Raw genomic sequence first — 17,330 nt, 5'->3', positions numbered from 1 at the left:
CTGTGAATTTATACTCCCACCAGAATTACATGAGAGCATGTGTTTTCCAATTTATTTGGACTTTGACATTAGCAATTTTTTATTTTTTGTGACCTAATGGGCAGTGAAGGGAATCTCACTGTTATTTTGATTTGCATATTCCTGATTTCTTGTAGGGTTGAACAGTGTCTAATTTCTTTTTCTTTTGTATTTCTTCTTCAGTGAATTGCCTATTTACATTATTCTAAAGAAATGTTTGATTTTTTTGAGTTGTAGAGCCTTCCCATAATAACACATTCACATTTGCTGTTAACAGATATTAAAAGTTATGCATAGAAAAATCTGGATGGATTTATACTAAAATGTTAACAGTGGATATATCTAAGTGGTAGGATCATGAATATCAGACTTTTTTTACCTTTCTATGTTGTTTGTTCTTTTCTCCTCTTGAACACTAAGCATGTATTAATTTCAGAAAGTGGAAAAAAAATAGTGTGATTAGGGGAGTAAAGGTGATAAAGACTCTCAAGGCAATTCTAAAAGAGCATTTCCCAAGGTACTCTGAGTATTGGCAGTATCAATGTAGATGTAATTCTCCTAAGGTCAAAATTTGAAAGAAACAACAGTCACTTTTTAAATAATAAATTGATAGTTAAAGTTAGCCTTATTATTTTATAGTTACCTCTTTAGCACCCAAGATCCTGTCGTTCAGGATGTCATTCATTCATTATCTACTGTATTTTATAGCCAAATCCTTTCTGAAGTATTGGCGATCAACAGTGAGGGGCATGCAAACATTTTGGCTATAACAGAAGTTTCTGGATAGAAATCTGCAAAGTCTGTATTGAAGGACAAAACGGCTACTAAGCTTCAAAGACCCCTCAGAAACTCTACCAATTATTAACAAGTGCAAAGAATGTACATGTTGATTAGAAAGAAGGAGGTGGGAGAAATAAAGGTTGGCTAGGGAAACACAGTTTAAGGAGCATTATGAAAACTGCCACTGGCAGGGCCACATGAGACCTGGTGAGTCCCCAGTCCTCTCAGCAAGACTGGCTCAGGAGGAAACAGTACCTAAATCTGCTGGACTGAGAAACATCTCTTGAGGGCACCTAAATTCAGTGGTCCTAATTATATCTGACAAATGGCTAGGTGGCTGGGGATGGGAAGCGGGTGGAGGTTCGGGGCAAGGTCACACCAAGATGGAAATAATGATCTTTCCATTGTTGGATCTTTCCATTGTTGGATTTTCAAAGACTGAACTACCATTCTGGATGATATCTCAGAAGTGGGTCAATGGGAACCTATGCTTGGGAGCTGAATAAGCCTGTGCTTGGATGGCTGAAGGCCAGACCCCAGAATGAGGGCAATATACCAAGGAGGTAGCCCACCAGCCCCAGCAGTCTCCCCACCCTCATGAGCTGGCTTCCAGATCAACTTTAACAGAAACAATTCCACTTCCTACGGGTACAGTCTCCAGTTGGGAGCTGATTCTCCAGCCCTCTATTGTCCCTTGCGGATATGCTAGCTGGGCTGATGCTGTCTAATGCCTCATCAACAACTGTGAATACTGCAGGACTCAAATGGATAGAAAGAAAGAGGAATAAAAAATAGGGAAGATGAATCCCTCCTCTCACTGGCTTCTGATTTTTCTCAGTTTACTTATATACCCTGAATTATGATGATTTATTACAAAGTGAGTGATTCTTGAGAAGACAGATTTAGCCTATGGGCTGAATTCTTAAAATTAAGAGTGTCAATGTAGCTTCTAGGACTTAACCATTTACACATGGAAACTTGTAAATCAGGAATTTTACAGAGTCGACAGACCAAGGATAATTAATGTTACAATATGTTATTTCACATGGTCACAATAATCCTACAGTATCACCATGCTTCTATGTGTGTAACTCTGACAGTGGAATGCTCAGTGCAGTCATGAACACAAGAAAGCAAGCTCCTGACCTTCAGGTTGGAAGGACCTGAGCAAGGACATGAGTGCCAGAGATGGGAAAAGAGACACATCTGTCTCGTCTTCCAAACTGAGCTGAGGACATCTGCAGCTATTGCCACCCTCTCACTCTAGTACAACGGGAAAAACGGATTAAAAATAGAAGTGATACATCCAACTATTAACACTGAGGCAAAACTGAACATAGCAGCTTGCAGAGGCCTGGTGTAGAGGGGGCGATGGCTCCTTCTAGGGCTGGCTGGCTCCAGTGGACAACGTGCCTACTAACTAAAGAGGTTTCCATCATCCATGCCATTCCTGATGTACTGAATTCCCCCCAAGCTTTACTGAGATATGACTGGAAAATAAAAAAGTTGGCTCTATTTAGGTTGCACAGCAGGATTTTTTGCTAAGGTGTAATGGATGAGGAGGAGAAAAGGGAGAAGGTTACAAACCACCTGAGAGCCAGTAATACCTTCCTGACAGGAAAGTGAAGGAGCCCATTTGTTCAGAAGAAAATGCCTCCCTGGGAGTTCCTCACCTCACCAGGTGAATTAGCTCATCTTCACTAGGCTTATGAAGAAGCTGAACAGTTGTGTGCAGAACAAGCAAGAGTTTTAATAATGAGAGTGCTGGATGAGAGGAGAAAGACAGAGTACAAAAGCTTGAGGGAGATTCTACGCCCAGAAAATAACTACCCTTGATTCCTGTGGCACCTCCGTTGCTCGGGGTTGGGGAGGGGATGTTGAGTGCCCATTCAGTAGAGTTAGTAGAGCAATTAAGTGAAAGATTCTTTATCACAAGAGTATCCATTAGTGAAGTAGCTTTTTGTTATTTTTGTCTGTTCTTTGTTTTCTCAATTAAGAGATAAATACATATATCATAAAATTCACCCTTAAAAAGTGCACAATTCAGTGATTTTGAGTATATCCACAGGGTTGTGCTAGGGAAGGCAATGGCAACCCACTCCAGTACTCTTGCCTGGAAAATCCCATGGGCGGAGGAGCCTGGTAGGCTGCAGTCCACGGGGTCGCTAAGAGTCGGACACGACTGAGCAACTTCACTTTCACTTTTCACTTTCATGCACTGGAGAAGGAAGTGGCAACCCAGTCCAGTGTTCTTGCCTGGAGAATTCTGCCATCTATGGGGTCGCACAGAGTCGGACACGACCGACGCGACTTAGCAGCAGCAGCAGCAGCAACAGGGTTGTGCAACCATCAGCACTATCTAATTCTAGTACATTTTTTATCACCCCAAGAGGAACCCCTATACCCATTAGCAGTCACTCCCCTTTCTCCCCTTTCTCCACCCTCTAGTAACTGTCAATCCACTTTCTGTTTCAATAGATTTACCTACTCTGGATATCTCATATAAAATTGAAGTGAATTTATATGAAGGCTACAATATGTAGCCTTTTATGCCTACCTTCTTTCACTTAGTGTAATGTTTCAGATGTTTATCCATGCCATAGCATGTATCAGGATTCCCTTCTTTGGCTGAATAATATTCTATCATATGTAACTACCACAATTTGTTTATCCATTTATATCAGTTGATGAAATTTGGTTTGTTTCCAATTTTGGTCTTTTATGAATACTGCTGTGTGAACACTTGTAGATAAGGTTCTGTGTAATATAAATTTTTATCTCTTTTGGCTATATACCTGGAAGGAGAATTGCTGAGTCTGCTGTAATTCTAAATTTAACTTTTTGAAGCACTTCCATAGCGTTTTCCAAAGTGGCGTGGCTACATCATCTTGCATTCCTGCAGGCAATGTTTGAGGCTTCTGATTTCTCAGATCTTAGTCCAGAGTTGCTATTATCTGTTTTTGATTATGGCCATCCTAGTGAGTGTGAAATGGTACCTCATTGTGTTTTGCCATTAAAAAAAAAAAAAAATCCAAGCCATCCATATAGATAGTGGATGTCCACTAAAAGACAAAGCTTAAAGTGTAAACGCCCCATTCCTCTCCATTCCCATTTCTGTAAAGGAAATACTTTAAATTCTTTTATTGCTTTCCTCTGTTTTTATCTTCTATTTCTTGGAGTGTTTATACTGTGTGGTTTTTTTAAAAATCTGTTTTAGATATTATCTGTTGAATTCTAGCTAAGGAAGATGAGCATTTAGTTCTCTTATCTTCCCTGATATGCACGCAAATACACACTCACTTTATCTTTCCATTTTCACAATATGATTATAATCTCCATGTTTGGTTAATTAATTATTGTTTCACCCTCAAATTCTGCAAGAGAGCTAAAAATCTCTGGGCATATTTAAACACACTGGATAGCTGGATATTCCACTATTTCTTTCTTTTTCCTTCTTTTTTGTTTCTGGAAGACATTCCTTCTGGAATGGAAGAGCCCGCTAAGCTCCTGCTCTAATCTGGACTCACTGAGGATGGGGTTTCCTCATAGCTATTGTCCTGGACCTTTCCTTCAGTGTCACTGACTTCTCTCTCTCTCTCTTTTTAATTAGTTTATTTTTTAATTGAAGGATAATTGCTTTACAGAATTTTGTTGTTTTCTGTCAGACCTCAACATGAATCAGCCATAGGTATATCCTCTCCCTTTTGAACCTCCCTTCCACCTCCCTCCCCATCCCACCCCTCTAGATTGATACAGAGCCCCTCTTTGGGTTTTCTGAGGCATACAGCAAATTCCTGTTGGCTCTCTATTTTACATATGGTAATGTAAGTTTCCATGTTACTCTCTCCATACATCTCACCCTCTCCTCCCCTCTCCCCATGTCCATAAGTCTGTTTTCTACGTCTGTTTCTCCAATGATGCCCTGCAAATAAATTCTTCAGTACCAAGTTGCATCACCTGTTTCCTGAACCCTATATCTTCCTCGGTCTTAGTTTTATCCCAGTTTACAACAGCATATCTTTCAGTATCATTATTCCTCTGTCCCTCCATTACTGTCTTCCTTTGTGTTTAATAGATATTTTCCAGTGTACCATTTAACTATCTTGATTTTTTCTTTTTTGTTCTTAGCAATTGTAGTTAGTTGGTGATTCCAATTAACACCTTAACTTAACCTAGTTTAGATTAATATTAACTTAATTTCGAGAGCATACAAAGTTGTTTACAGATGCTTTCATGTTACCACGATTGTGCTGAGTGGTTGTAACACAGCATGTATGCATATGGCATATAAAGCCTAAAACTCTACCACCTGGCCTTTCACAGAAAAAATGTGTCAATCCTGATCCAGCACCCTGATCTTCCTGATCTCATCTTCTCTCTCTTGCCTCCAAGTATTAAGTAATCTCTTTTCTCTAAACTATCACTGTCTTTCACCTTTCCTGAACCTTAAAAATTATTTGCAGGAGCTCAGAAACCAAATGAAAGGGCACAAGACAGTATCAATGAAGTGTGAGAACCTTGGTGCACATGGCTGTATGTGTGCTCTTTGATGCTGAAAGTTATAATCCATCCTGATCTGTGAAAGCCAATCCTTCAACAGGAAATTACTGAGCATTATTACTACTGATTCCAATTTGAACATTTCCAAGGCTAGTTTCTCCAATCAGTCCTATACCCAAGCAGTGCATTTCCACATGAATGTTCTGTGGTGGGCACAGGTGGCTTTCCCTGATCAGTATCCACTTCCCATCCTCTGAAAAGAGCTCTCTGATTTTCATTTGACATCGGGGATGGGATCATGATGTGAGACACAGTGCGGGAAGGGGGCTGCTAGGGTCTACCACCCAGAGGATGCCAGTCTGAGCTCAAAGCCCACCACAAGGCAAGCAGAGCTGACAGGGCACGGGTGAACAAGTGAGTCCTAAGGACACGGTTTAGTCTCTGTGTTCTGCCTCTTTGAATGTTCTACTTATGTGCACCAGATACATCCCTTGTTCTGAGTTAAGTCATTTAGGTTGTGCTTCTGGAGTTGTGACTGACACAGATGCTGAAAGAAGAGGCTGAGCCACTTCTCGGCAGCCACAAAGGTCCGACAGCTTCGCAAGGACGCTTCGTTTTATTTTCAGCAAAAGAGAACAAACTCTTCTGCTCTGGTTCAGGACCTGGAATAGTTTTAGTCTAATGGAGGACTTCCCTGTTGGCTCAGACGGTAAAGCATCTGTCTATAACGTGGGAGACCTGGATTCAATCCCTGGGTTGGGAAGATCCCCTGGAGAAGGAAATGGCAACCCACTCCAGTATTCTTGCCTGGAAAATTCCATGGAAGGAGGAGCATGATAGGCTACAGTCCATGGGATTGCTAAGAGTCAGACACGACTGAGCAACTTCACTTACTCAATGGAGGACTGAGTTCAGAACTAATAAGGAGTCTCTCAAATGCAAGTTACTGTCTTTCTCGACAAAGCAGAAAAACTAGTGGTTTCAGAAATAAGTAAATATGATGAGAATAATACTGCTAAGTGTAGTTTATCAAATTCCTGATAAAGCACATTTTAAAAAGCATTCAGGATATAATTTTATGAAATAGAAGTACTCCTTGCACTTATGTATTTCAATGCATATTTGTATCTAAAACTTTACCAAATGCCCTTACACACAGAGGAAACCAGAATTGAAAGAGACACATGTACCCCAATGTTCATTGCAGCACTGTTTATAATAGCCAGGACATGGAAACAACCTAGATGTCCATCAGTAGATGAATGGATAAGAAAGCTGTGGTACATATACACAATGGAATATTACTCAGCCATTAAAAAGAATACATTTGAATCAGTTCTGCTGAGATGGATGAAACTGGAGCCGATTATACAGAGTGAAGTGAGCCAGAAAGAAAAACACCAATACAGTATACTAACACATATATATGGAATTTAGGAAGATGGCAATGATGACCCTGTGTGCAGGACAGCAAAAAAGACACAGATGTGTATAGCGGACTTTTGGACTCAGAGGGAGAGGGAGAGGGTGTGATGATTTGGGAGAATGGCATTGAAACATGTATAATATCATGTAAGAATCGAAATGCCAGTCTATGTCTGATGCAGGATATGACACGCTTGGGGCTGACGCGCGGGGATGACCCAGAGAGATGTTGTGGGGAGGGGGGTGGGAGGGGGGCTCATGTTTGGGAACGCATGTACACCTGTGGTGGATTCATGTCAATCTATGCCAAAACCAATACAGAATTGTAAAGTAAAAATTAAAAATAAATAAATAAATTAAAAAAAAATAAAATAAAATAAAACTTTACCAAATGCCCATAAGCTTCTTTTTGGATAAATGACCCACATTTTAAAGTCTTTCCTAAGCAACAAAATAAATAAACATCCTGTATAAATATAATAAAACATACAATATATAATAAATTAAATATATTATATATTATATATATATAATACAATAGTAACTAGTGCTCCTTGCTATTTCATTCTAGGCAAGAGGCTTATAAGATCCGGCAGTGTGCTTATTGTTTAAAAATCTGGCCCCATGAGGGCAGAGACTTTGTCTTGTACATCACTATATATATATGCACCTAATACATGACTGGCATATAGCAGGTATTCAATCAAGGCTTATTCAATGAATGAATGAATAAAGGTAATATGGGTATAATTTTACTGAAATTCATTTTATGGAGGGAACTGATTCAGAGAGGCTAAGGGACTTGTATAAAGTCCCACAGTGGGCTAGAGAGGGTTAAGATACAGTTCTCCAACCTGATTGTTTTTCTCTTCCAACATATTACCTCTTAGGGCCTCTACCGCATGATCCAAAAATTCAGGTGCAGTATCTTAGTTACTAAGTGATGATTTTCAAAGGCCAAAAAGATTCTGAAACTTAAAAACCTACCGTAGTATCCACAGCCTTGACTTTCTCTGTGGGAATGTGCTTTGGGACAGGTTCTGTCTGTGATAGCATCACACATCCTTCAGCACCTAAGGTGATGATTACGACCTGGCAGCCCCTTTCCAGGAGCACCAACGCAGCCTTCCCAGCATCTGTGGGGCTGCCGACCTCAAGGCCGGTCAGAATCTCAGCCTAAAATACACAAAAGAGAAAAGAAACAGTGTTGAGAATAAGTGACTGGGTCCACTTCTAGATTAGATCTGTTTCTCTAGGAGATGTCTCCCTTCTTTTTCATAACAACCAAGGCCATGGCAAACACTGGTGGATACTGGCTCAGGAAAATAAATGAAATAATAACAGTGACAACAAAAAAGCTATAAAAGATGTTCCTGGGACAACTGGGAAAATTTGAATGTGGCCTGAATATTAGATGATAATATAGAATCACTGATAATTTTCCTAGGTGTGATAATAGTATTGTGGTTCCTCTTAGGAGATGCAAGCTGAAGTGTTCAGGGTTGAGGGATCATGTCTACAGCTTACTCTCAAATAATTCAACCAAAACAAAAATAAATACACACGGGGCAAAATAGTAACAACTGATTAGGTGGAGAGGATATGAGTATTCATTGCCCATTCAGCTTTTCCTTATTTATGATGATTTTCATAATAAAGAGTTAGGGGAAGCAAAGAGAATTTCACAAAAGAAAGAAGGGAAGGGGGGAGGGAGGAAAAGAAGGAAGCAAGGGGCCATTGCCAATGATTTGTGATGTAAATCATACCCATAACTTTCACACCTAAATCCTTTTAGTCCTCTCTTGGGCCATAATGCCTTTTTCATATTACTAGTTTGCAAACCATTCATTTCTTCTGTTTGTTTTGCTTGAGAAGATGGAAGCAGAGTAGGAGAGGCTCTGATATATAGCAGAAAAAGCAATGCACTGACATACAGAGACCTCTACCTCTCACTCACTCTGGAAACTTCTCCAAGTCACATAAAATCTGTAAAATGTGGGGCTTGGACAGGATCAGTAGTTTCTCCCAGAATATAAACAAGTCTCTAGCTGAAGTAGGGGTGAAGGGCTGCAGTCCTGCTTCTTTGCCCACTAGGTACCCAGCCAGCATCTCCAGGGAACCTTTATGGTTTTGAGATAAGCAGCTGAAAATACACTGGACTAGATGAATCATGTGATGCTTTTTGACTTAAAAAGTTTATAGCCAGATTCTGTCTTTTCTGTGTTACAGTTTAATCATATACTATATTTACTTAAGAGTGGGTCTGTCCCTTCCTGTGCTTGCTCCAAACGTGCCCAGATTAACCCTTCTTGTTGCCTATAAATCATCTCAGTGTCTGCTCATTCTTTGTGTCAATTTTCCCAAGAGCACGGGTTTCACTAACCTCACCATATACCCCCCAACCTGATCTTTTCCATAGACCCTTTCAGGCTGAATGTGAGGCCACTTTCTTTTTTCTTTTCATATAAAAGAAGGTTTGCATTGATCTTCATTACTGGGATCACTTATGTACGTTGAGCTGGATGGTTCATTTTCAGAAACACTGATTTCTTGTGGTTTTTAAAAAACCTTTTAAACAGCTATTCTTTAATGAAAAAATCTTGAACTTGAAAAATAATGCATAAATCCGCATGTACTTACCACCCACCTTTAATAAATTTTACTTTATTTTATTAAATTGTACTTTATTTTCTTCTAATATTTTTCTTTAAAAAAGTTAAATGATATCTTCCACATATATTATTTAGCAATGTAGCTTTCCTCTTAACATTTAAAAATTTGTGTTGATATATATAGCTTAAAAAAAAAAAAACTGCTCTGTATTCCATACTGCAAATATGCTACAGTTTAAACAAAATCTGTTCTCCTTTTCATGGACACTTTCATTTTTTTCCATTTTCCCCCTTTATAAGCAATGATGTATTGGATATTCTTGATATTTATATGTAATCTTTTTTCCTCTAGCTGTTTAAAAATATTTTAATCTTTATTAAACTCCTTGATTTTATACAGTTCCAGTAAAATGTACATCAGTAGAAAGTTATATTTATTTACTTTATATGGTGCTTTTAATATACTCTTGATGTTTTGAGGGCTCATGTCTTTTCTCAATTCTAGAAAACACCCTGCAGTTTTTCCTCTCATAGAGTTTCTCTTCAGTTCCATTCTCGTCTTCCTTCAGTGCAGTTTGACGCATGCTGAAGCCTCTCAAGCTGTCCTTCATTTCTCTAATTTCCCCTTTAATAGTTAACTATTTTTCTTTCTGTACTGTTTTCCAGGAGAATTGAGTTTTCTTCCTCCAGGTGAACTGATCAAGACTCTCTTTCAGTTTGCAAATTCTTCATCCCAGTTTAATGTTTATCTTTCTATGAGTGCTTTAAAAATTTTTTCATTGACTGTTTTTTCATTTTCAAGACTTCTGATTGGTTGGTTTTCATATTCACATACCATCGCTTCAATTCTGTTTTTCTTTCACAATTTCTTCTTTTTTAAAAAAATTTTAATTGGAGGATAATTGCTTTACAGTGTTGTGCTGGTTTCTGCCAACACCAGTGTGAATCAGCTGCAAGCATACATTATGTTCCCGCTCTCTTGAACTGCCCCTCCATCCCACCCCATCTCACCTTTCTAGGCTGTCAGAGGGTGCCAGGTTGAGCTCCCTGTGTTCTCCTTTTTTAATGAATGAGAATCTTGATCATGCTTATTTTAAAGTCTTTTTTGCACTGTTTTATTATTTGGATTTCATCTTGGGCAAATTCCTCTTCAGACTGTTGATTCTGCTGGATCTCTCGCAGCAGTACATTTCTTCATCCGCAGGCTCACTGCTTGCAGTGAGGTGGAGAGTCTGCAGATCTCACTCCCACTAGGTTTATCCCTGCCTTTCTAGTGGTTTAATGGCTGCATCCACTAGGTCCCCAAGGGTCTCTAAACCAGAGTGAGATGTTTCATTGACAACAGGGAGTTCCTCTTCTGGGGTTCTTGGCGATACTGTACTGCCTGTCCAATCTCTACGTCATTAGTTGGCTTGGTTTTCTTTCTGATCTGAGGCAGTCTCTCTGTTCTCCTATCTCCACATGTTGGGAGCCTTCTATGTGTTCTCGGCATAGCAGCTTCCACCACTCTTTTTCCTTAGCAGGGAAGCCTTAGCCCAGCACTTCTGGTTTCCAGCCATGGGCACTGCGCCATGGTCCCATGAGTAGCATCCTTTCAGTGCCCATTACCCATCCAGCCACCAATGCCAGCTTCTGGGGTTGGAGTACAGCAGACCCAGGGCTAAATGCTCTGTGATTCTGTTCCATTTCTGATCTGTGGCGTTATTTATCTTGTTTTTGAGCTTGTAAGTATGTTTTTGTTGTCTCTTTTTATGTTTATGTATCAGTGGCTTGTGTGTGGTGCACAAGGCATATCTTAGAGCATGAATTTACATGATTATCATGATTAGAAGTCATCCATGAGAATGCTAACTTAAAAATTTTTTTTTATTCCATGAAGTTTTTGAGGTCAGTTTCCTTAAAGACCAGAGTTCAATTCATTTGTTCATTCATTCCATAAGGATTTACTAGGTGCCAACTATGTTCCAAATATAATATAAAAGGTGATAATTTCCAAAGATAACTATCAATATATTATCACATTGTATATGCTCTTTTCACACTGTGACAATGAAAATCTTCTGTTGAGAGGGTACCAGGGTGTACTTTCCTATGTATCATTAGAATGGGCTAGAAGAGACGCTGTGTGACTTACAAAAGTCACATAAAAGCTACCATGTCTTCTGCTGGGCTCTTGCGCTCTCTCCTTCACCCTTCCTTAGGAGACTGGATCTAGTGGGAACCTAACTTCCATATTGTGAGGAAGCCCAGGCCACAGGGAGAAGTGTTCTGGCCAACAGCCAGCATGTGAGTGAAAGAAGCTTTAGATGATTCCAGCCCTCAGTCTTTGAGTCTTCTAGCTGAGACCCCCAGATATCGCAGAGGAGAAATGAACCATGCTGTGTCCTGTCTCAACTTCTGATGCACAGAAACCATGATGGACATAAATAGTTACTGTTGTTGTAAGCCACTGGATTTGGGGGTAATCGATTATGCAGCAATGATAGCCATTGGGATACAACAGTGAATAAGAGATGTCCACGCCCTTCCAGGAGAAGACGGAGGTACTGAATAAGGAATCCGAGCTGTGATGAGTGTTTGAAGAATAAACAATGATGCTCTCTAAGTGTCTAACAGGGAAATCTCAACCAGTTTGGCAGTTGAGGTTAGTCTAACATCTTATTGTGAAATGGCCACTATCTCCCACAGTTTCTTTTTCCCAGCACAATGCTTGGCTGTGATGATTGCTCAAAAATATTGCATAACCTATTTGTGGCTTCTTAAAATTATTCTCCTTGTGGCAGTCTTCTTTCTTATCTCCTTTATGTTCTTGAGAGATGAACTTAACCAAAAGGCAGATCAGGAAATCCTAAAAACCTTTATTCGGCCTTTGTACCAAGTGGAAAACTACTATTACACTTTATTAATTATAAACTGTCTTTCTCTGTATGTTGCATTGTATAATAGGTCTTGCCTCACAATGGTGGGGGTGAGCGCTGGTCTAAAACTGTCTGGTCGATACAAGGGAAAACATGGAAATTTTTTCCCTAAAATACTTCAGAATGAGTGGCATGATATGATTCTGCATGGTATGAATCTGCATTTTATGCAGATATATACATTATGACCCTCAGACAGAATGAGAGGGTGGTTCCCCAACAGAGTGGCCACCAAGGGCTTCCCATGGCATCAATGGAGAACCTGTGTCTGTCTACCAATTCAGTCACAGGGTCTTCACAACAGAATGTAGCAGATGCTCCAGGATTATATGTTAATTATTAATAGCTCTGCTTGATAAAATATAGGACTCTCAGTTAAACTTGAATTTCAGATAAACAACAAATAATTTTATAGTATGTTTAGTATATTATTTCTTATTTGTCTGAAATTCAAGTTTAACTGGGTGTCATATTTTTGTTTGCTCTCTCTGGCAGTTCCAACGGTAATTAGTCCATAGACTATGGAATGATTAAATAAGAAAACAGAACATGGGTATGACTCAAGGGAATCCTTTTTCTTCTAGGACTCACTACTTTCCTTTTTTCTACATCCCAGTCAACCAAAAAAATCTGTTTTCATTATGCCCAAGAATTCACATGCAATACAGTTCATGTGGTTAGTCCTGGATTCTTTGCTTTATCCACATACATGAAAGTCTTTTGGTCTCTCAAGGAAGGAGCACAACCTTCCATCCTTACCTCACTTTCATTGCAGCAGAACACATCCGAGAGGGTGTAGAACTCGGGGTCCAGGTCAGCAACGGCAGGCGCTGGATTGAACAATGTTTTCACTACAAAGGAGTGAAAAGGGAGTTCCGTGGTTATCATTTTTAACATGGTGCCTTTATGAACATTCAGTAAGGGAAACCCCCAAGTACAACCATTTTCCCCAGCAGATTAAAAAATCGACTTAGTTATAGATGTAGAAAAGTTTGGACTCTCAATCTCCGTGACAGCCTAGTATCAATTCCTTCTTATGTCCATTTGGTCTGCTTTTTACTTTACAACATTTCAGCCCCAAGGGCAAGCATCAGTATTTACAACTAAGGTGGTAACAAAGTTCTGGCAAAGACCAAGAAGAACATTAAAGAAGAATTTAAATGATGTGGCATGAAAGGACACGTGCAAATGTGAACATGCAGGCTGGTGAACATTTTTGCAGATTACTTTAAGCACTTAGTCGCAAGGCAAGTTCGTAAATCCATTTTCCAGGAAAAAAATAAAGACATGATAGAAAGGAAACAATGAAGAGTTCAAAAATTTCCTGGTAAGGATAGTAAGTAGGAGGGTCATGTACATATGCATGTTTTGAGCACCTATTTTTTTAATATCTTACAAATATATTCCACGTACTCACGCAACCATGCACATTCACACAAAAGCTTACAATCTTCGCTTCTGTGGGCAATCTGGGAACATAAAGTAAAGATTGATAAAGGAGGAGAAATTCAATCAGAGGCTGAGAGCTAGCTCTGAATAGGAGACTACAAGGGGAGAATGGATAGGGACAGCAGAAAGAGGAAAAATGAGAATGTCACAGCCATCACAGTGTCAGAAGAAGTACATTTGTCAGAGGAGGAAAGTGAGCCTCAGAGAGATGAGGTCAGCCTGAGGACACACACTGGGAGATGGTTAAGCAGGGTCCCTACCAGGGTCCTCTAGCTTGAAGTCTAGGGTTTAGACATTTCTCAAGTGGTTGCCTCTCTAGGCCAGGACTCTGTTCATAGCAACACAAGCCCCCCATGCCAATGCACAGTATTTAACAATAGTCTTTGTTGTGGAACTTTGTAAACATTTAAAAAAAGTATTTAAAAATTACATTCACAGGAAGTTCTCCTTCTGTCAAAACACTTATGTATCCACCAGAATACCTGACTAGGTTGGTCGGTCTTTTTTTTAAACTTATTTTTAATTGGAGGATAGTTGCTTTATCACAGTGTTGTCTTGGTTTCTTGGTTAGTCGTCTTTTCCTTACCCAGGTCCACTGACTTATGTGTTTAGTAACTCCAATTTACTATAAACCTGCAGAGTAAAATACTCTAGCTGCAGTCCTCAGAGACTCTTCTAGAACAGTGGTTCACACACTTGGCTGCATATCAGCCTCACTGGGAGAGCTTATTAAAATGCCCGATTTCTAGGCCCCACCTTCACTGAATCAGAATCTCTGGGGGTAAGGTCAGTGAGTGTGCATAGTAACAAGTTCTGCAAGTGGCTCTCCTGTGGTTAGTTTGGTGCTGATCCATCCACGTTCCTGGGGAAGATGTGTATCCCCACGTGGCTAGTGAAAGCTGTCCACTCCTTCTGCCTGGGGAAGCGAGCTGGTGTATGGCTGCACCTTCTTTGGTCTTACTCAACATTTTGGTTTGGTCGGTGGATGTTGACCAGTGGTTTGTAGGCCAACACTATTCCCACATTTTCATTATTTTAGAATCTAGAATGTCCACCCACAGAAATTCTATGGTATATTTTTGGCTGCTCATATTTTTGCACAGGGCTATTGTGAAGCTTAAATTAGAAAATGGATGTAAAAGCCCTGTGTAAACTGTAAAGTGTTGTACACAAGTAAAAGATTATTACTGTTATTATATTGTCCTTTAGCCATAGCCCCATACCACCGCCTGTCCACCCATCTTGTCTGCCTTCTGTTGGAGTTTGGATCCTGGCAAAAATCTCTCTCATTGGTTTACCCACTTCAGCAAGGTCTCAGAGATGTCAATTATGCATAAAGGCCCTCATTGCCCAGCATTCTAAAACATCCATTTAGTTTTTAGGTTTTCAAAACAAATATGTTGTTTCCTATTTTCTGCAGGCATAGAGTTGAAACACCATAGCTCACCCTATATGATCCTCAATTCTGCACCCAGCAGCTCTGATCAAAGGTTAGAGCAAGCTGTCAGGATGGAACAACAGGAGAGTCATTTTTCTTATAAAAGTTCCATTTTATTGCAAAAGAGCCTTGATCTAGTAATTCCTTTTCTAAACCTGTCCTACACACACACACACCCAGGCCTGCAAAGATGAGGTACAGTAGTGTTCATTCAGCTCTGCTTGTAACAGAAAAAAAACAAAAGAAACTAAGTATCTATCAGAGTAGATAAAAAATTATGACAAATACTCCCCACTGCTACTCAAAAAAATGAAGCAGATCTCTGTTTTGTCATAGAAAGACTTCTATAATTTATTTATAAGTAAAAAAAAAAGTATTATAGTAAAGTCTGTGGTAAGATTTCCCTTTTTTAAACAAAAGAAATAAAATATAACTATATGTGTATTTATATTTATACACTTACACAGAAGAGAAAAAAGTCTGAGGGGTTACTCACTAAATTAATAAGTGATTAGTTACAAAAGGCTGAGAATAAATCTGACCACAGCAGATTTAATAAATCTGACCATAGCAGATTAGCTGCTATATATCAAGCAAAGACATAATTCTTAAAATATATATAATATCTCACATCAAAAAACAAGTACACTCTGAGTGAAATGATATAATGTCTTGGTTTCATTTCAAAATGATCCAAGGGTATAAGTGAAACAAGATTGGCCAAGTGTTGATAATTGTTGAAGCTAAATGATAGTATATATGGGTTTACCATACTATCCTCTATATGTTCACATATATTTGAACTTTTTCACAATAAAAAAACAAATTTTAAAGAAACAGTTACATTGAATTTTAAGCAATAATTGCTGGATTGAGAAATTCTGCAATTTAATTTGACTGTAAATACTGTATAAAAACCAGTCAAATCTTATTTGCCTATATCTTACCAAGGGGAAGCATTCTTACCAAAAGAAATTGAATACATAGGCTTAGAGTCCACCTAATAACTAAATTTAGGAGAAAAGAACTACCATAAAGAAAGGATCCTCTTTGGCTCATGCTACCATAAATAAGCATGGATACTTTACCATGATGAAAAAATGAAGAATCAGTAGATGGAGCTCATTAAAGAAGAATGCAAACTTGTAATAGTCAAGATGGCAAAAAAAATGATGTCATCCTGGAACCATGTGAAACTAGAGAACACAGGATGTGCAATGCCGTGGAGTAACTTGGAGCTGCAGAGGTGACAGACGGTACCCGACAGTAATTATTATTCATTACCACGTACAATGGACTAAACTCCCGATTGTCTTAGCCTGTTGATGGCTGGCACAGTAATATCAGTGAGGAACTGGTGAGGCCCAGGAAGGCAATTGTACAGGCAAAGACAGGAAAATGAAGCTGACTCTTAATGATGTCAGCATGAAAGGTAGAGGCTGGATAGTTAAGAAGGCCCTAAGAGCGAGCTCAGAGAAACAGGAGAAGACATCACCCTAAGTAAAGAAACCATGGGAGAGTTGGGCTACCCAAAACACTGGCTAGGCAGTCTCTTACTCTAGAGCTTCTTCTCTGTGACTTGAGCAACTAAAATACCCAAAGCTTGGCTGATGTGCTGAACCATGTCATCAAAGTCACGGTGGTCAGCCAAGAAGCCTGGTTTGCTAAATGGAAAAGGACTAAAGTGGCATTAAAAGATATTTTGTATCCTACCTAGAATTTAATTTCTTGGCGATCTCACAATTTCAATTATTTATAATTGTTCCTGTAATGTTCCATTTGCTTTAAAATGGATATAAAGACCAGAACCAACATGCATAATTTCATCACAAGCAGCTGCAGCACCAGCTCTGCTGTGGGCCTCCCTCACAACACTGTGACTTAGACAGGAGAGGGCTGCAGAGGGATCTCAAGTCATTTTTGACATTGCAGGTGTTGTGTAAAACCAATGCTTTCATTTTGGTAAATTCTGAGACAGTATATACAAAGATGGAGGGGGAACATTCTTCTCTGTATTTTAACACCTGATATATAATCCAGTTGTACAATGTGTTTAATTCAAACCTCATTGCTTATAAATAAAGAGATAAGGGAGTGTGAAATAAACCCATGGCAATGGGTTTATTGTCGTCAATGGATGATGACAATGGTTTTACCATCTTTCTTGTAGATGGAATAATGCTGATCAGC

At 39.2% G+C, this 17,330-nt stretch overlaps 1 protein-coding gene across 3 annotated transcripts in view; it reads right to left on the bottom strand.

Moving 5' to 3' along the window:
• RBKS (ribokinase) overlaps positions 1–17,330 on the bottom strand; it is a 108,498-nt gene that overhangs the window by 35,642 nt on the left and 55,526 nt on the right. For all 3 annotated transcript variants that reach the window (XM_040224385.1, XM_040224386.1, XM_040224384.1), the window contains exons 6-7: positions 13,013–13,104; positions 7,711–7,899 (exon numbers count right to left, since the gene is read on the bottom strand). In XM_040224385.1, coding sequence (XP_040080319.1) covers positions 7,711–7,899; positions 13,013–13,104 — 281 coding nt within the window. The remainder of the gene's footprint in view (positions 1–7,710; positions 7,900–13,012; positions 13,105–17,330) is intronic.

The sequence above is a fragment of the Oryx dammah genome, unplaced genomic scaffold (assembly GCF_014754425.2).
Source record: "Oryx dammah isolate SB20612 unplaced genomic scaffold, SCBI_Odam_1.1 HiC_scaffold_25, whole genome shotgun sequence".
NCBI classification, from domain to species: domain Eukaryota; kingdom Metazoa; phylum Chordata; class Mammalia; order Artiodactyla; family Bovidae; genus Oryx; species Oryx dammah.
The sequence above is the reverse complement of the archived record's forward strand: the minus strand, read 5'-3'. Positions and strand labels throughout refer to the sequence as shown.